This window comes from Sipha flava, unplaced genomic scaffold (genome assembly GCF_003268045.1).
Source record: "Sipha flava isolate LNK unplaced genomic scaffold, YSA_version1 162_pilon_pilon, whole genome shotgun sequence".
Taxonomy (NCBI): domain Eukaryota; kingdom Metazoa; phylum Arthropoda; class Insecta; order Hemiptera; family Aphididae; genus Sipha; species Sipha flava.
Window position 1 is genome coordinate 7,943 of NW_020271810.1, and position 21,432 is coordinate 29,374.

The following is a 21,432-nucleotide window of genomic DNA, read 5'->3' on the forward strand; positions in this document are numbered from 1 at the left end:
TAAAAATATGTAAAATAAAATATAGTTCATTTGATTGGAAATTCCTCGAAACGAATTTATCACTTACCTAAATTAATTTATCAAGTTACAGTAAAAATATGTATTTACATATAAATCCGAGCCCTAATGATTATGTAATAATTTAACTAACAAATCGTGTTTTATTCTAGATATAATTTAACGCTTGAACAATTTCTAGTTACTGTATATTCCTATTGTTTAGGATAACGGTACTATAGACAATTTAAGCATTATAAATATTGCCGATTAGTTGAAGGCAATTTGCATTTAATTTAATTTTAAATACTTCCCATACATTTATTAGATATTTCTAAATACTAAATAAAATGTCAAATTTATTGAGCATATTAATAATACCTAACTAATGTTGACTTAAGAGTAATTTTTTTGTGCATTGAACTAATCGTTTTTTTATTTATTAAATTATATATTTTTTAATTTCTTAATTGTTGTCCATTACAAAATAGTAAAATAGTTGTATTAACTCATAATTTTGTTAATTATATAAAAATATTTTAGTATAATTAATCAAATATTTTTCTCATTATTTAATATACCATACAAAACAAGTTGTTATTTATAATATTTGGTTTACTTAACTTTGCTTTGACTAGTATAATTAATATTTAGGCATTGTACACTATGAAATATTATAAATTATAGTCTTATCCTATCTCAAAAACACTTAGAAAGAACCATTATTTTATATTTTTCAATAACCGGAACCCGAATCTTTTAATATAATAATTAAAACCCGGAACCGTAAAATCATAAAGGTACCAATCCCTGGTTCAATAAATGTCTAAATTGTAGTAAAAGTGCTGATTCAGATTTTAAAAAATTAATTAAAATACCGCGCTTATTACTAATAAGTTATTAGTAATGAGTTATTAATAATAATTTATAAGTTATATCATTACCTTTTCGTTACTGTAATAAAATAACTAAACTTTTTAGTAAAGTTATTTTATTACTCAGTTAGGAAGGTAAATGCATTTTTCATATAATTTAAAAAAAATATATGTAATATATGAATTGACAATAAACATCCGATTTTTCGATTTCCTTGGAATTTACAAATACCAATAATTGTAATCATAGTATATACTATACTAGGTTAATAATATTACAAGTTCGATTCGTTACTAATATTAAACTATATACTATCGTAATATAAGTATTAAGTTATTGCTATAATGTGAAAATGTAAGTATCACATTGATCTTCGTGTACCTACGAGGTTAGGGTAGTATATTAAATAAGTAATATTGTTTTCATAATGTTTGTAGGGAAAATATGATTTTCTGATATTTGTAAGATGAATGAATAATTATTACATCCATATTGTAAATTGAGTAGTATAAAATTGTTGTCTAAAATGATTGATAATTTCCAAATCATCAGAATCAATTTGCTAACTATATACATGATTAAAGCACACCCATAATATGATAATTATATTTACAATAATAGTATAATATATTATAATAATTTGGTTTTAATTTTCCGAGTTCTCTAGAGATTTATAAATTCCAAATATGTATTTACAATTATTTCGAATTAGTTTGAATCCGATAGGACGAAGTAGGAAAGGAGCTGCACAAAGTTGGCCCCTCATTTCGATTTTGATTTTCCGAGTTCCCTGAAGATTAACAAAGTCCAAAATTGCATTTACAATTATTAACAATTAATTTACAATTATTTGTTTGAAACCGAAAGCACAAAATGGGGGGAGGGGCAATTTCATGTGCGTACGATATAATGATAACGATTAGCACCGTATACAATTAAAGATGTTATGTTTTTTGGATTCGACTCGACGTGTATATCAGACATCTCGTACAAATGAACAAAATTATAGTTAGTCGCACCGAATGGATATACATAGATGAAGGGTAAAAAATCGACACTATGTTATATAACACGTCATATTTCGTATAGTAAAAAAACGTATCATTTTATTATTATTATTATTAATATTATACGCGAGATAAAATCTGAAAATTTAAAACCAAGTGCGCCCCATTTGTCCCGCGCCCGCGGTCCTGTTCATAAACACAACAACCGTAAAACGACACGAACACGGCGTGCGCAAACGTGCAAGCCACGTATACGTGTATGTTATTGTATACAGGGTGGCTGTCGTGTTGTTTACTTCGAAAAACAACACACACTGATGTGCTCCATCGTATATATAATTGTATACAGGCACGAAGGCGGCTGTGTGCGGGTGGAGTGGGGAGGGGGTCAGCTGGTCGCGGAATGGACCCTTTTCAAGATCAATTCGAACGAGGGTGGCGGCGGCGAGGACGGCGAATTGTTGTCCGCATCCGGGGTTTGACCCGTCGGTTCGCCCCGGTGCTGCTGCTCGTATTCGACCTCGCGGATGAAATCGGCCATGGCATGGAGCAACACCTGCAGCGAGCCGCTCGACTTGCCACCTGTTCCCACGCCGTTTTTGCCGCACACCCTGTTGGCCTGACTCGCGACTTTCTTCACAACGTTCTTCAGCGTCCCCATCGAGATGGCCGCCGCGATCGGATCACCGCCGTCGCCGGCTGTGACCGTGATCGGATGGCCACCGTCGTCGGCTTTGACCGCGATCGGATCGCCACCGTGGCCGGCTATGACTGCGATCGGACCACCGCCGTGGCCAGCTTTGACCGCGATCGGATCAGTGCCACGGCTGACGGTGGCCGCGACGCCTTGTTCGCGGCCTGTCGACGTGCGGTCGTCGTTCGCTGTCTGCACAGCAATAACGTCGACCGGAAAAAAAAATAACACCACACTTTGGACTCGGGTATAGACCATCACTTATAAAAAACGTTTCTCGTACACGTTTTAATCGGATCGCTGTTCTGAAATTAGATATTAGGAACACGGTTTCGAACCGTTTTCCCCCGGTCGGCTACCGACTATCACGTGGTTCAGCAGGACTGCCGGTGTGTGATGAGAAGAAAAAAAAGAAAAACACGACAAAACGAAACCCGATAAATCGTAAAACGTTCTGCGAGCGCGTTCTCGGTGCACGAGATACGGTGAGATACTTGAGATATGTCCGTACGTACGTACCTTCGTAGTTTTTCGTTTAGCGTTTTTTAGGTACAAACAAAACACTGAGCATCCAATTATAATCAGTAAGTAAGTAAGTTTCGTGCAGACGTTTAAGTAGTTTAACTCAACAGGTGGCGGTGCGCAGTACGACGGCCAAATACAGCACCAAACACTGTCTTCAGATATCATTGTTCGAAGAAATTTTCTCAATGTTCGACTTCGGTAAAAACCTGTGCGGATTTGGCTGTTACGTTTAACGCATTTTAAAGTAATATCAATTTTTGTATTTTCATTTTTTAAACATGATATGTTTAAAAAATGAATACTGTTTTAAACATTACTTGGCAACTAAAGCTTAAATCGATTATTTTTAAAACCAAATACACGTTCCTGTGTGAATTTATATTTATGCGTATTTAGCCAATCACAAATGTTTCATCGATTACTGTAAGGCTCCTTTCACACTAACCATGGTGGCACCACCAAAAAAGTGTAGCCACTAAACACGCCACCAGACACATTATTTTATTATTTTATTTTACAATGTACAACATTCAAACAAACCAATTAAACCAATATTTAGTTCCAAAGTGAAAGTTGAAGAGTTAACATGTGTTGCTTATTTGTACAACCGTAGTAGACGTGCAAAGAAAAAAAAACGGGAAGTTTTTAGGTACATTCATTAATTACTGATCGCTCTGCATAAGGCTTATTCAATTTATTTTACTGAAAATATGAAGACAATTTTTTTAATTATTTAAGAATGTCGATCAATTCATTTAATGAACTTTTCGGCATTCTTAATGATGATTTAACTGGCCAACATACCAATATGAGAGACTGTATTTCACCTGTAGAAAAATTTATTGTAACTTTAAGGTAAGATATATATATTGGTTAATAAATACTTTAAAAAATACTACTAAAAAAACTTTTTTGTACCTACTACCATAAAATATAAGACAATGTAGGTAATTTAATATATTGTAATAGTATTAGGTACTTATCTACATATACTATAATACTTAAAAAAAGTTAACAATAGACGTCTTGATTATGATTATTAAATTATGTTGTCCATTTTGTTAAACACAGTGCAGATACGTCTGGTCACGCAACTAGTGACCGATCAATTGAAAATAACGCGCGTTTTTCATAAGAAATCATATAAATGTTTTGGAGGCGCCACTTTATGTGATCGTGTGTCCACTAATTTGGACGCACCACCATAATCTAGTTCTGTGTTTCTTTTGGCCGCGCCACCATAATTATCATGGTGGCGTCGTGTGAAAGGGGTCTAACAGTAGTTTAATTATAGCTGATACAGCACCTTAAGTTTTTTAACAATCGGACAGCTAAATCCTATTTACGTAAATGATCAACTACAATTTTGTCAGTAAAATTCAATGTTTAATTTATTTTCTACTTAATTACATTATAATATAAAATAAGCAGATATGATTTTATGTTTATAAATTTACGATATAAATGTTTATAGTTGATTTTAAAACTTTGTAATCTTATGTATGTATACTTGAAATGGTTCGTAATAATATGTGTTACCATAGTATCTAAAAGTTCTATAAGAAAATATAATAATCTTACTCCTAGGTTTAAAAACTAAATTTTATTTTATAGCGTAGTCTTAATTATTATTTAACGCGATGATTAAAAATAATTATTATGAAATACAAAAGCAAAATAAAACATATCGAATTCGAAAAAAATGTTTATAATAACACAATATATTCAGTTCTTGTTACTTTTTTTTTTAACCTAAATACATTAGTAACACTAAAACTAAGTAAAATATAACATTTTAAAAGAGATTATGTAGCTTAACTTAAGCTACGGACAAAGTTTTTATCAGAAATATTATATATGAAAAAAAATAAAAATTACACAAAAAAAATGTTATATACGAGTTTAAAGCGATATGAATATAACCTCTATGTTTTATACCATAAACTGCAAATACCCATCGACATCTTGAAGTTGTTTTGACGTAAATTTTGCCGAGATTACTTGCTTCCCGGTGAACTGCGGAACAAACTTAAACGATACGTTTATAGTTTTTTTTGCACTCACCTTGCTATATAACACACCAAAAAATATTCATGTAATTAAATTATGTAGTAATTCGTCAAAAACTGATTTTTCAGAACAATAATTGATCGACTTTCCAACAAAACAATTATGTATTCATACTTCATTTGTAATTTCAACAAGTACCTTTTTACAAATTGTACAATACCATGCAGGGCTTGGATTTAACAACAATATAGTATGTACAAGGTACCCTACAATAGTTTTATGTGGCCTCAATTATCGTGAACTGTCAGTGGACCGTTGTGAACTTACTTTATTACCCATAACGAGTAAAGATTATTTTCATCGTTTGGAAATTAATTAATAAAAAGCAAGGATATGTGATGTAACTATATAACCTAAACATAAGATACATATAATTTATATAAAAATGAACATCGGAGCGATATAAACATAAAATATAAATGTTTATGATATTTAACTAAATCTTAGACGTAACCAAAAAGTTACAGTAGGTAATGAAAGTTTTAGTCTACATTAAATTATGCACATTGTTATGTGACAGAAATTAAAACAAATTTATTCTTTGGTCCTTGGAATATATTTTTAAATAATTTATTATTTTTAAACGATCATAGAAAAGGAAATGATAGACACATATGATTCATCTGTTTATTCAAATAATTTTGATATATATATATATATGTGTGTGTGTGTGTATTAAAACACGAAGCTGTCGTATTAATATATTTTTTTATCAGTACCACAACTATTGATAAATCTTAAATAGTGTATTATGTTGTTGATATAATATATTATAAAATAATATATTTTATCATGTGGATCCATATTTGAGAAATGTTAACTCTAATAGTACATACCCTACTTTCAACTCCAACGTCTTTGGCAAAGATGAACCTGCTATTAGGAATTTTCCATCTTTCAAAGCCACGGGCAATGGATTTCTGAACTTCACGTTCACCTTGATTTCTTGTGACATGGTAGGCTTCTCGATCATCTAATATTTCAAATGTTTAAATAATATGATTTAATTTTTATTTTTAATTGTTATGAATAAAATTGAAATGCACGCTTGTGTGTACCCGAAAAAATATATTAAATGTTAAGTCGACAATAATATTAAAATATGACAGACACTCACTTCGAACTCTATATCCGGTTTTCTAACACGAAAATCGTCCTGTCCAAAGTACTCATAGTCTGTGTCTACAACACTTGCCAGACAGGATATGTTGAAAACATTTTGACTTTTCACGTCCTTACCATAATCAAAGTACGTCAAAGCAGTTTGAACGTATTCAACATTCAATCCTACAGCACGCAAGACACAAAAAAATAACTTTAATATACCCGAGTTTATGCGTATTTTAAATACCAAATTCCATGTAATAACAGACGCAGTGCCAAAAAGTAAAATTATTTCAGAGTAGACATGGACAAGCATAAAATTGTGCACAAAATAACACTAATTTTCCTAGAATGGATTATATCTGGTGGAATATAGAGATTTTTTCTTTTATATCACTGTATTTCATTTATTCAGATGTTTATTCGCTACCATACCAAAACAAGAATTTAACTTTGTAGAATATGGGCGATAATATTTTAGATCACGCTCTTAAAATTATAGTAATATAGCTCTTGGAAGTTTATCACATTAAATTATAGTACCGTATGGAATAATAGAGTAAAAGAAAAATTTAAAAATCTACATAGAGGCTATTTCATTTCTAATAATTCTAATAGGAGCATATTCATGCCTGAGAAATATATATATATTTCATAATGTATAAACATATACATACATTTTACTACAACGAACAAGTACTAAATCTGTAATATTTTATGAAGTAAATGAGCATTGCGTTTTACATTTTATTTCGTTTTTGAATTACCTGGATCGTGAAGCACGACTTTTTGTTCTTCGATTTTGGTGACGAGAGATCCATTTTTTCCAGTGTAATCCACGGTATCGACACGCAAAATCACATTCACTGTGTAATCTTTGTGGCCTTTATTGGTGATTTTTACCGCAACTCTGAAATTATATTTATAAATATTATCGTTTTAGTGATAATTACGCGTCAAAAAATGTACAAAATATCAAAAAATTTTTTCATCTTGAGTGTTCCAACTATTCTGCTAACTATATTCCGTTTGTGTTATGTATAGGTGAACAACTTACAATGTAGAACGTACAATAAACGATAAAGTTATCAAAAAGGATGAGGCTAAAAGTTACCAACAAGTATAAACTGTGTATTATTGTTTATTATGTAACTAATTTTCTTGCCAGTGATGTTAGTTAATTTTTTTAGTGTATGTAACTTTTTTATCAGAAAATCTTATAAAACGAATCAAATATTTTTAGTTCGAATATAATGTATATATAATATAAAATATATATATATATATAAAATAAGTTGGTTGTGGCAAATTAAATTTGTATCGTTTAGTAATGTATCAATAGGTATTTGATATTTAGAGATTAAAATATATAATTAATCTTCTAATTCGAAATTTACCGAAATGGTTAGACCGCTACGGAATGATTTTGATTAGTAGAAATCGGCTTCACTATATGTAGATATTTATATTTTTTACGGACAATTTTTCGATGTATAAATTAACAATATTTACAATGTTAAAATAATGAATATTAATTTAAACCTGAAATTTTCTCCCACAATAATGTCATCGACTAATTCGAAATCGAATTTGATTTCATTGAAATCTTCGTTCAAATAATAACGGCTGAATACACTATTATTTTGTTTTAACGCCGAGTGCATTGTAAGTCTTTCCTCTTTGGAATCTGAAAATATAAGACAGCACGTTAATAACGGTTTATAAGTATAATTATGAACATAAATAGTATGGTTCGTCTGTGCCACGTACTTTCGGGATATTTGTAGTTGTCCGTGATGTTTTCCTGTTCCCATTTGCCTACTGCTTTTGTGCAGATCAGTTTGCCGATTCTATAACACGGGCAAAACGGATAACATTATCAGTTGCACGCGTCATTGACAAGCGCAGATATTTATAACGATATGTATACATGATGTATATAAACAATATGTAATGCGTACAAAATCGAAATAAAATATAAAAATTACGAGTTCGTTGCAATTGTATTCGTTTGCGAGTAATAATCGTGAATCAAACACACTAAAACAGTGGTTTTCAATCTGGGGGTCGCGAATCATAAGTTTGGGGGTTGCCAAAAATAACGGATGAAATGATTTTTCCGTATTATTTAAAAAAAACCAAAGTAAATTATTTATTTTGTGAAATTTTTAAGTGTAAATTAATCAAAATTGTTAATTATGTAAATAGTTTATCGGTAATTAAATCAAATTTTGATGAATAAAACAAAATTTTTTTTTTGAAGAGATAGCATTACAAAAAAATAAAAAACGGGGAGTCGCGATCCGAAAAAGGTTGTAAACCACTGCACTAAAACACTTACGCTTCCGTGTCCTTGCGCAACAATTTGGTCGGCTGAGACGGTCCGTAATATCTCCAGTACACCTTGTCAGCGTTCACCTCCGAGTACACGAAAGCCGTGTCGTACGGGGCACGTATGTCTCCGTTCTTCACAGCCGTGACGCTGGACGGGCCGCATTTGTACTGGCCCTCGCTCAATTCTTGCGGCGTGGCGTCGATGACTTGCCAGCTGCGATCTAGAACGTTCAAGTCGGGCCTGGCCATCCAAACCTCGTTCCACACGTGATAATTCCTGCAAGGAAGAACGAGAATTAATGTAATAAAGAAAAATAAGACTGTAACGCGTCGCCGCGGATACACTTGTGGTCGACTTCAATGCAAATCAAGCGAGACGCATTTAGGAGGGAGGGGTACAACGGGTACGATTGTAATGGGTGGCTATAGTTTTGAGGAGCGGTAGTAAAGAGGTAGACAATTTTGAATAAATTCTGATAATCATGGTGGAAAGAAAAACAAAAAATTGAATCACTTAAAACCATTTTAACCATTAAACTTAACGCACATGCCCCATTGATAAGTGATTATCATTATTAATTGTTTATATTATTCAGTCACCATAGACTATTTAATTTCATCTAATATTATTTTACTACGTGATAAGTGATTATATTTATAATACAGACACGATGTTGAATTAATGATAACACTATTATAATATTAATTATTAATAATATGTTCATTTATCAAAAAAACTAATTTATTATAATATGAGTTATGATTTATATAATTTCTGTGAAGTTTAAATGAGTTTGTTATTATATGTTATAGGCAGTGGCGTATACATAACTTTTGTATTGGGGGAGGGGTCATTTTCAAACAAATCATTATTTTTTTTTTTTACGTTTCTAAAGCCCTCATACTAAGAATATTATTGTATAACATTGAAAAAAAAAAGCCTAGAGAGGGATCTGACCCCAACACCCCCCTTTTAAACACCACTGGTTATAAAGTAAGTACTAGAAAATTATAAATTATAATTATTTTTATTATATTTTAATATATATATATACTCGTATTATTATTATGAAATATTAAAATTGATAATTTTTTTTTGTTTCATTAAATTATTTCTGTTATATAAAATTTGAAAGTAATTATATTAAAGTATATATTTTATATTTTCACAGGGAGAGATACCCAAATATATCTTCCTAAAATATGCCCTAGCAGGAGGGGCAGTGAATGATTTAATTTGTATTGGGCGCCAAAATCTGAAATGTGGCCCTGACTACACACTACAGCATATTTTTAAACAAACGCGCTTGCACGTTTGTATTTGGTTCCCGTGCATGAATAAAGATGGGCTACTGAAAAGTAATTTTCTCTATATAATAAATAATAATATATACTACTTATATAATAAATTTCACTTTATGATAACGAAGATAACTCTACAAAAAATGACCGATAATCTTAATACCTGCACGTTATACAATTATATTACTCACCAAATCGAGTCTGATTGTAGCTCTTCGAGTATTTTGCCATTCTCGTCAACCATGTAATCGATTGTTAAACTGTTTTGCGTATCGTGAGCTGCGCAATATGCCGTCACGGGACGGCAAGGTATTCCGATAGCCCTGCAAACTATGCACAAACATTATCATACGTACACGTAAATTACTAATAAGGCTTTTATTAAAGAGACTCACAGCAGTCTTGGAATCTAATTGTAATGGTTAAAAATAATTGTATGAGATTAATATTAAATTAGTAAAATTGTTTAAAGTCTATACAATCGTAACGTTATATCTAAAATAAATAACTCCCAAATTGTAAATACATTTATTATTAAATGTACAAAAAGATAAGAAAATCTATTTACACTACGATTTACAAATAAATGAAATACGAACATGTACGATTTTGTACACAGTTTCTAAATATGAATATGGTTATATTAATTATCACGAAAGTAATAAAAAAGGTAGAAAACCATTTAACTAATGAACTATTAGCATTATACATTCCCGAATTTAATAAAATATTATGGTCAAGATACACAAAGCTGAGTAAATTATCTTTTAATGTATGATACTTTGTAGTCGGGTTCTTAAAAAAATATAATTTTTATTTATCTGAATTAAAATAAAAGCAAATGAAATAAAACAATGTTAAAAATTAATGTAGGAAAATTCAATAACATTTTAACATAATAACAAATAAAATAGTATAGGGTATCGTAGTACGATATACATTTGATCTCATTATTTTAATTATAGTTCCAATCACTTAAAAATAATACTATGAACAAACCCGTAGTAAGAACGCCAGCGTAGACCCAGCATTGTCCATATTTCACAGGCTTTTTTGTCTTGAGGAATTGATTTAAAATGTCTGCGCTTCCCAACCAATTGATCGGTGGGTTACCACCAGAAAAATCTTCAGTCCAATTACCTACAATAACACCCAATTCATCGGGTGCATTTACCTATTGAAAAAAAAAACCTCATTAATACTGTGCAAAAATTTGATTTCGAAAAAATTGTCTAAATTGAAAACTTCTAATGCATCACTTAAAAACATATAATTTGTAAGTGCGTTTTAAAATTACAAAAACAGTAATAAAACTGAATAATTAAAATACTTAAAAAAATTAATCTTTTTGGTTTGATCCATTTAATATAAAAATATTTATAGGTATAAATAAGTGTCTATATTACACATTTATATTAAATATTCTGTGGAATATTATAGCGGGTCAGATAGTATGTGACAGTTGGCAGTAACTGGCCGACTCCTGCATCTAAGCCAACAATAAATGCACTTAATTACTGGTGCATTAATATTATTTATATCATATAATCGAATTACACAGGAACACGATGATAATTTTTCTCTCATTGAACTACTCCATTTTGAGTTCTGACTTACCGCGGCAGATAGGTTCCTCGACACTTTCACTGGATCGCTGCAGTGTATTAGCGCTAATCGTCTGATCTTCAACAATAACAGAAAACTGATCTCCAACATGTTCTTTTGAAACTGGCCGAATGTCCACATTACTTTTTTCTGCCTGCTATGAGAGCCACGCCACATCAGTCCTTCTTCGCACAACACGTATTCTTCACGAAGCTTTTCGTCTCTTATGTACACTTCGTCAGCTGTACACAATAACATATAAATATTTCGATTGTACACTTTGATTCAATAAATAAAACAGCAATATCCAAGATTTAGGCTAAAGGTTTTCAACCTTTTGAGGTACTTGCCCCATTCATACTATTTTATGACCCCTTACCATAATAAAATCGAATTATGTTTATTATATATAAATGTATATATTTTAATACATAGCCTTTAATGTTAATTATTGGATTAATATGATGATATCAATATCAATAAAGTTTTTTTTTAAATGTTTAATAAATTTATTTATTAGGAAAAAATTATTATTATAATTTAAAATTATTATAACAAATTATATTATATTCACTTTCTTAAATATTACATTTTAAATTTATCATTATTAATTAGGTACAAATAAATGGTTGGCACTACTTAGCTTCAATAAATTGTAATTTTATAATGTTCATGCCTCTCTTGAAATTGTATCATCCCTCTACGAGAATGCGACCCACAGATTGAAAATTTCTGCTTTAGGCAGTGTTAAGAATTTTATTCAGCATACAAATTTACAGTTTAAATTTAATATACCTTATGTAACGCATACGCATATAATAATTCATTCAATCTATCCACCCCCCTCCCAAATACTAATAATGAAAATATGCCACGAAGTAACTAAGTATTTATAAACGACATGGAAGCATTTTAGCTCGTGCAGTTTAGGAGTAAAATTTTACTACTGAACTTCGTACATCTTCATAGTATACAAAAAGGCTTAAACTGCAACAACTTACTTGGACACCATGGATTGAACAGTATGTAAAACGGATTTCCTCTAGCTGAGAACAACGCCGCTTCTTGTCCCAACCGGGTGTCCACGTCAAACTCCCATTGTCCTACGATGCAATTGTTCGGTGGCGTTATCTATACGCACATACATAAGTATATTTATACATTTATAAATTGGTAATAAAAACGTTATTTTAATGATAAAACTCGCAACCGAATATCACACACTATATAGAGTATACGCTCAATAAGTATTAAAACATAAGTGTGTATGCAATGTAATAATTACACCAAGTTTCCATACTTTTTAAATACACTATATGTTTATATAGTTTGAACAAATTATTATAACTTACCCTGACGCTGACCATATTTGGGCCCACATCGTCCGTATGCATCACGTACGCCGACCAATGACCATTGCCGTTCGTTGGGTTTTTCTTTAGGGGAACAACAGCCTGAGTATTATTTCCAAAACTTGTATCTCCCGCTTCTGAAACATTTGAAATCAAATTGTTTAAGATTTCTGATTGGAAAATAATTATTTCGGCGATAACGTATTACGCCAATTCACTGGTTTAAAATGCGTATAAATTTATTTCACATACCTACGTTTCACTAATTGTCATGTAATTGAAATAAATTATGTTTAAAAAAAATATATTGACGATGATTTTAACTAAGATATCTTATTGTTTCAAAATATGTGCGATAAATTCATTAGTGTTTTTCTTTTTCGCCGTACACTGATTTGTATAGAGTACCACAACTCAAAAGTGTCGTATAATACGGTCTGTTTTGATATTAAATATCAACCACATACGAGTATACTCTATTTAAGAAAATTATTTTTTGTCTATATTGTGTAATGATTATTATATTCTGATAATAACGATTTGAATGATAAAATATTTATACATTTATTAAATTGTGACAGAGAGCTTTATTTTTATATTTACGATACACGTTGTTTTTTTTTCAATTACATACACAGATTTAAAATAATTTATTCGTAAAAAATTTGTTTCTTAATTATATAAAATTAATGAATATGTTTTTAAATAGTTCAATAAAAATTAAAACAGTACATTGCAAATAAAATGTTCTTCAGTTCATTACAAACACTTCAAAAATCTACGAGATGTTTATTTTTATTCATTTGTACTTAGTTCACGTTAAACAGTTGATCTAGAATTTAATAATCCTGCAATATTTTATGGTGGTTTGATGCTGAAATTTCACAAGACCACTAAATTACTTATAGCGAAATTAGTTTTTTTTTTTATAATATGCTTTTGTGATTATCTATATAAAACCCCTTAATAAGCGAATGTGAATTTATTCTACCACGTAATATAAACAATCGTTGGTTGACTATTTTCGAGGCGTCGCATATAGGCAAATATATACACCACGTTACATGACGTACGTCGCATTAAATAAATGTTATGCAATAGTAATACTTCGTGATCTATTTCAAACGAATCTTTTGGTTTTGAATTTCTATGAAATTCTATTTCATCTAAATCGTATTATTTATAGAAATTCAAAAAACTAATTCGAAAAGAACCATTAAATCGTACCAATTCATGCAACATTCACAACAAATCAGGCTAATCCGTACGAAATTATTTATACTGATAATAAATGTATACATATTTTGGTTAATGCTCGTTAACTAGAATGTAATCCCATAGTTTTTTGTTGGTTTGATTTACATCACGTACCCATTAATTTATTTCAAATATATTTTATATTATTATTTCACACATAAATTATACTGGGTGAAAAGTTATTAATTTGGACTTAATCCAATACTAATAAATAAAACATCTGAACGTCTATTCTCATACATAAATATATATATATATGATATTCAATAGCTTATTTACTTAAAATAAACATCTACTCATAATTAATTGATCGGCAGTGATATTAATAGAAATAAGATTATTTAAAATTTGTGATCTTTCACACGAAATCTTGAACAATTTCATGTTTATTTATTTAAAGACAAAACGTGACGTATAATTTAATTTTTCTTTTAACACAACAGGATGGGAAAAAAAAATTCTTACAATTTCGCTCTTGATATAATAATAACCTTTTCATTTACACTTTTCTGACGTTAACACATGTTTATTCTTTTAACAATGACTATATTATATTATAAATCCTTATAATAGAGGCGTGTGAACATGTTGTTTTCGACACGAAAATGACACAGAGACTATGAAAACATTATAGAATCAACGCCTACTTTAGTAATCTTAATTATATGTGCATATGAGTGGGCGTATAATTAAACTGCAACTGCACATCAAACAAATTTATTAAAGTTGTATGATATATAGAGTGATAATGTTATTTCGATAGACATAATGTACTTTAGTTGCTCAGAAAATAACTCCGAAGTACTTCTTTTACATTATTATTATGAATACCATGTAAAGGATATTTTTATTTTGTGTCTAGCATTCACGTAAAGTACAGATTAAATTTGGTATAAATACATCTGATTGCTGTAAAATTTCGATTAAAAAATTAGTAATTAATTGACATCCCTATGTATGTATAAAATAACATATATTTTATAAAATATTAAGGCAATTTTTTATAATTATTTATTCATTATGTACTCGTACTATAAAGTTGTTTTAAATTAACATCCAATGAATTATGATATTATTGAGAATATGTTATTAGTTAATTATAATATTTATTTATAGAATCCAAAAGTAAAATGTATTATAGTGAAATAGATAACCAGTTATGGACTCATAAATGCCATGAATGATTAACATTAAATTGCAAAAACATTTTTTAGTGAATAAAAGCGAAAATGTGTTAAAATATTGAATATCATTAAAATAAAAAAAGGAAAAAAAAAAACAAAAAAAAATGTAGTGGATGAGCGTTAACATATAATGTTTGCTTATCAAAATAATCTACATATATTTTGGTCCGCGAATGCTATCATTTTGATAGTATTCATTTTTACGTTTCCAGCTCTACGTGTACGCTCCTCTCGTAAATCAAATATTTTAAAACAGATAATATCAAATTTAAAAATATTCATCGTTTAATATACGTTATATATTTTTATTTAAGTATAAAATCAAAACAATATTATCTATGTATCGATATAATTTGCAGTGGATGTAGTATTATTCGGGACAAAATATTATTTTAAAAATTTAATGAAATAAGTAATGCATATTTGCGATTACATATACCCACGTTAGGAACCAAATACCTCGTCAGTTGATCTTAAATAATCTAAAAACCTATCCACTACATAAGTCGACCAGCATTATATTTTAATTAATTAAACTTAAAAAGATTTTTATATAACAAAAACGTATTATACGAAACAAGATTAACAAATATGTATTTATGGTTACTCCGCAGACACACCTATGTGCAATAGTATAATACACGTCAATACTATGGTAAACGCTGAGTTCACTTTATTATCTGTCTTATTACACAATTAGACAATCTAAATTGCAAATCAAATAATTTTTAATAAAATATTAAGTACCATAGGTAAAAAATGAAAAAAAAAAAATAGAAACTGAACGATTTTCAAATGTAAATTTAATAAACTATGCTCGCATGCAGACCAAAGGACTAGACAGTAGTATGTTAGTCAGTTTTCAATTTTTTTAAGTGAATTAAAGTGAATTATCACTATCGATGTTTTTATTACATTATCAACAAACTTTATAAGTTATATCAAGGAATTTCACTATCGTTCGAATAAAATAATTTTAAATCACTGGTAACTTAAAAGCAGTATGTAAGTACGTAAGACTTAGTAACATGGAAAAATGACACACGTACTAAAGTGAACAAAGGTTAAGTAAAATCCATCGTATTATGTTCATATTACTTCAATGGAACGAAAACACTAAAAACAGAAGTAATTTAAATATTTCAAATTTCTTTTGTAGTGTAATTCAGTTTCAGCAATATAACACAACGAACGCATTTTCAAATATTAAATTAGTTAACATTTCATCAGTTTCTTAAACGTGGAAAAATGCCAAACGTGGAAAAATAGTTTGGTACGTTATGCGGATTTTATGCTGTAGTTAAAAAAGGGTATGACTTATATGTGTTGCACGTGCAGTACTCGCAACTAGGTCGAGCGAATAATTTCATTTCTATAAAATATTATTTTGTAACAGTCTCGCCGAAGTTGCGTCGAGATGAAACTCGGAAACAACATGTACGCGAGGACAAATATTAAACGAAACAAGAAAACCTTTTCTAATAATTGTTTTTAACTGATTTCATACTGTCCACGCACTGCAGCAACATTGCATTATTTGCGCACCTACATAATTAATGCATTTGTGCAGCGTACGTGTACATTAACAATAATAATATTATGATCGCATAACACTTTGAAGCGTGTTGCCTACGTTGCATGCGTTCATGGTCGTTAATAAAACTATAACAATAACGTATTGATATTGCAGGCATATCATTATTAGAACAAACAACACGTCCTACACAACAGCCCAGCGGTTAAATGCATTTCCTGAAGTCGTTGAAAAACTAATAATTAATGGTACGACATAATATTTCGATAGTGATCATGGTGCGATAATGTGATAGTCGTGTTTTTATTTATGCAGTAAATGCATAATATAATTTTTTGCATACTATATACTACTGTACTAAATATCAGGCATCTAATATGAGCTTAAGATTCTGAACGAGGCTAGAGATGTATTTAAACATTTGTATATATTCGATATGATTTTCATATAAAGTCAATCGTTATTACTTCAAATTTTAAGAGATGTTTGTTTTTATTGTAAAGTAAATTTTCAAAATCAAACCGAATTTAATTTAAACATAATATTTCGGTGCACGTTTTCGTGTTAAGAAGACGCCACACCCGCATGTTTTGTCTCCGTCTGATATATGTACATCATAGTAAATTTGCGTTCATTAATTCAAATGTAGTCACGTTACCTTTAATATTAAAGTAAACTGGAAAGAAAAACATTATCTATATTTTGTTGGCCGATATTTTTCCAATATTTTAATTTTTAATGAGTTTTTTTTTAATTGTAATATCTTACATACTCATAACGCGCTTAAAAATTAAAATATCGAGTAAAACCGACCAACAAAACACAGATAATGTTCTTCCCTTAAAATTTGATTATAGTTCAGTTTACTCTAATATTAACGCTAACATCACTACATTTGAATTACTGAACGTAAATTTGCTATGTTGTACGTATGTCAGACGGATACAACACAAGTGGCGTCCTCTTAACCAAACAGCCCTAATGGCTTGTAGTACAATATAAAAATAGAGCGTATCGAATATTGGTATAAAAAACGCCTATTTTTAATTTTAATATTTAATAATTCTTAAGCGTTCGTTTATTATTCACAACAAACCATCTAAATATAAAAACATATATTAAGCTACATGTGAGTTAACTACCAGCAGTGTTGAAACTTATTGTTATGCGATTGTATAAATGAGTAATAGATGTTACTTATTTTCATTGAAATGTGCCACGAAAGATTTGAATTTTTTTTACAAACGTATTCGTGTAAGCATTTATATAGTAATATCAAATTGGCTAAATATGCTGGGTTGGGATCTTCTTATCCCAATGCCTGAGTTTTAACTACACTTGGACCTACGTTTCAAGCATTATTGTTATAATGTTTATTGATAATGTATTTTACATAAATATACCTTAGTTAAACTATATTAAGTATTAAAAATTACTACAAAACAATGTTAAATTATAGTTATAACTTATAACCATTTACTGGTTATATTTTATTTCTTCTCTTATTCAATAATATCTAATAATATCGTAGATTTTGGAATAAATATAATAATAATATTGTACAATTATTATTAGAATTATTTAGTCATTGATAATATGTACCTATTTTTGAAATATAAATTTACGGCCACTTTTCATGACAATGGTAATATAATTCATGGATGGCATGGCTATTTTTGCTCAATAGTCTTAAGGCGATTGAGTACTTTTCCCAAAACCGGCGAGACACCTATTAATAGTTCATACCGTGTTAAATATTATGATCTTATCTAAAAATTCTTCGAAATTTTTATTTTTATATTTTTCTTAATTCCATGAACTCTTGAATTGTTATCGAATGCGGCATTTTACGAAAATATTTTTCTGGTCTTGAAAATCAAAATTAACTTAATTGGAATAAATCAAAAAATAATTTGTTTATTTCAAGTTAATCTGTAAGGAAATGAGTTAAGTTAAGAAGTTAATGAAATAAGCAATGAGTTAATCAGTAATGAAATAAGTTAATTTAATAAGTTAAATTAAGTTAACTTTAATTTAACTTTTAACTTATTAACTCGTTAATGCCTGGACTTAGAAAAAATACGACTTTCCTGGTAATGAAAATATTTCTATTAAAATATTATAAAAAAGAAATTTCACTTTGATATTATTTGTAAAAATCTATGTACACCTATTTATCCATTAGCTAGTCGCTATAAATTAGAAACTTATTGCAGTAGTTACAAAATATTTTTAAGTTTATTACTGTAAATTAATATATAGTGTTTAAATAATAATTATACATTTTTGGATTTGTAGAAAAACCTGAAAAACAGAACTTTCGTGCTAAGTTATTTGTTATTTTGTCGGAAGAAAATCATTTACATTATTAATTCAATAAATATAACTTATGTGAGACAGGGTGTGCGTCAAGCTCATAATACACCAGTCCACCTCAGTTGTTATACCGCAACAATAACCACGTTTAGTGCAAATAAAAAAGTAATTACCTGTCAATTTGAACATGAATGACACGTAGTCTGTAGCCATGTCGAATTCTCTGTCGAATTTTAAGTAAAAGCAAATGGGCAATCCTCTTCGTACCACCAGAGTGGGATTCCGCTCGTTCATACAATAGTATGAGTCGGACCGGTGTTTTTGGCCGTTTTTCGTGAAGCAGTAGTTGATCCATTCCAAGTTCAACGGGCCTTGGCCACTCGGGTTGACCGATCGGCGAACCACTGCAAAAGAAACACCGAAATCGAATCAGTTTCGCGTAAGTGGTTCGTTGTTAGACAACGGTATGAAATTAAATCGATCGTAAACATAGTGTGTTGTTTGAGCACTGGTTCTATGCAATATTATAATAAACCGTACCGTACGGTCCTACGTACCACTGTTGTCGTGTACACAAGTTTTGTTCGCGCGCGTAAATCTGACATGCGATGTGCACCTCGAGGTGCAGTAAAAGTGCAAAAAAACAATGATTTAGGTGTAGGACACAATATTTCGGTGGCGTTGCGAACACACGCACTAATAAATATAATAATATATATTATTCTTCGCCTTTTCCCGTCGCTGTTCGTAACGGTTTATCGACTGATCGTACAACGTCGTTACGTTCAGCGAACGCAACAGGTGCGCGTACAAGTGCGTATACCGTAAGCAGGTACGATGCCACTTGTGGTCCTGAAGTTTTCGCGCGTGAAACTTCGAGACGTTATTACGATTCGTTCCGTTTTTCGAGACGGAAGTCTTCGTGCAGCGGAGAGAAATCTCTGTGGAAGCAGTGCGCTTGCACGTCGCGTCATCTCAGGGCAAGAGGACATGGGCCAGGGACGCAATTCTAAGAGGGGCGCAAATTTCAACACTACTTATGTAATATCTTTCACATAATATGAAAAATATGTAGTTAAAACAATTTCATTTGATAATGTCATTGATAAATTTGCCTCTGTAAAAGCAAGAAATGTAACATTGTAATAATATTGTATTAAATAAATTTTAAATCATCAAACACAATTATAAAACAAAAGAATTTGAAGAAAATTACATGTTTTTATTGTTTATATTTTAAAGTAATACAAATAGTCATTAAAGTTTATTAGTATTTATTACACCTCGTTTACTATGTTCTTATACATGCTCAAATGTATCTAAAATGATTTTTCGTAAAAAAATGCAAATTTCCCATTGCGGGTGAGGAGGGGGGCGGGCGCTGGTACAGTGACTTGCCAGAGGCGCCACCAGACCTCACCACGGCCCTGGGTACATTGTTGCACGAGCCGCGCATATACGAAACCGACCGCCTGTTCAAGCGCCACCGCGCTTAGTTAACGCAGTTGCAACGCGGTCGGTGTTCAGTGGGACACGCGGTTAGTGGGCCGGGGCGTGGGCGTCGCTTCGCGGCTGCGCTAAGGAAACGCAAATCGGACAAGAGCAACGGGAACACCGGTGTTTACGTTTCGCAACTGCGGGCCCCCCAATCGGCGAACGCGTGCGCGCAACCACGCCGAAGCGGCCCCGTCCCGTCGCGCGCGCCGCGTGTCGACGGTACGCGGCCGGTGATAACGGTGGCACAATAATATTTACGCTTTCGGATTGTACGCGTGTTCGACGAACTTGACGGTCGTTTTCGGCGGGGAAAGAAATAATGATAATCGTTCGACCGAAATCTCGTTGAAAAGGAGTTCTTATCGAACGATTTGTACGGCGCAAACTATAATACCCAGTGATGTATAGCTGAAATAAACACTCCTTATTTCATTTAGTAACAATCACATATAGCAGGAACCGAAAAAACTCACTCATAACACATCCTTAATTGTAACTGTTTAACAACAAAAACTTGTTGTTCGATGATAACAAATTTGAATTTTTTCGTTAAAAAAAAAAAAAAAGAAAAATAATAGGTATGTCCGATACCGAATCGCGTCATAAATATAACCACAAGCTGTATTATTTATATCTGTCAAATTACAAGCTATAGGCGATGAATAAAAATAGCATATCGGGTATACCCTCCAATACACCACCGATAATACCGAATGTACCGAAATAATAACGAAAAATAAATAAGTAATAATAATATCCAGCGGTAATATATAATAAT

At 30.7% G+C, this 21,432-nt stretch overlaps 1 protein-coding gene across 1 annotated transcript in view; it reads right to left on the bottom strand.

Annotated features, from left to right (window-relative positions):
* Positions 1–4,847: 4,847 nt before the first annotated feature.
* The window catches only part of LOC112679468 (annulin), a 30,388-nt gene continuing 13,803 nt past the window's right edge, over positions 4,848–21,432 (bottom strand). The window contains exons 3-15 of the mRNA XM_025549279.1: positions 19,331–19,561; positions 12,867–13,003; positions 12,516–12,645; positions 11,527–11,756; positions 10,909–11,083; positions 10,101–10,239; positions 8,615–8,884; positions 8,044–8,123; positions 7,816–7,960; positions 7,041–7,183; positions 6,287–6,456; positions 6,006–6,142; positions 4,848–5,167 (exon numbers count right to left, since the gene is read on the bottom strand). Coding sequence (XP_025405064.1) covers positions 5,032–5,167; positions 6,006–6,142; positions 6,287–6,456; positions 7,041–7,183; positions 7,816–7,960; positions 8,044–8,123; positions 8,615–8,884; positions 10,101–10,239; positions 10,909–11,083; positions 11,527–11,756; positions 12,516–12,645; positions 12,867–13,003; positions 19,331–19,561 — 2,123 coding nt within the window. The 3' untranslated portion in view covers positions 4,848–5,031. The remainder of the gene's footprint in view (positions 5,168–6,005; positions 6,143–6,286; positions 6,457–7,040; positions 7,184–7,815; positions 7,961–8,043; positions 8,124–8,614; positions 8,885–10,100; positions 10,240–10,908; positions 11,084–11,526; positions 11,757–12,515; positions 12,646–12,866; positions 13,004–19,330; positions 19,562–21,432) is intronic.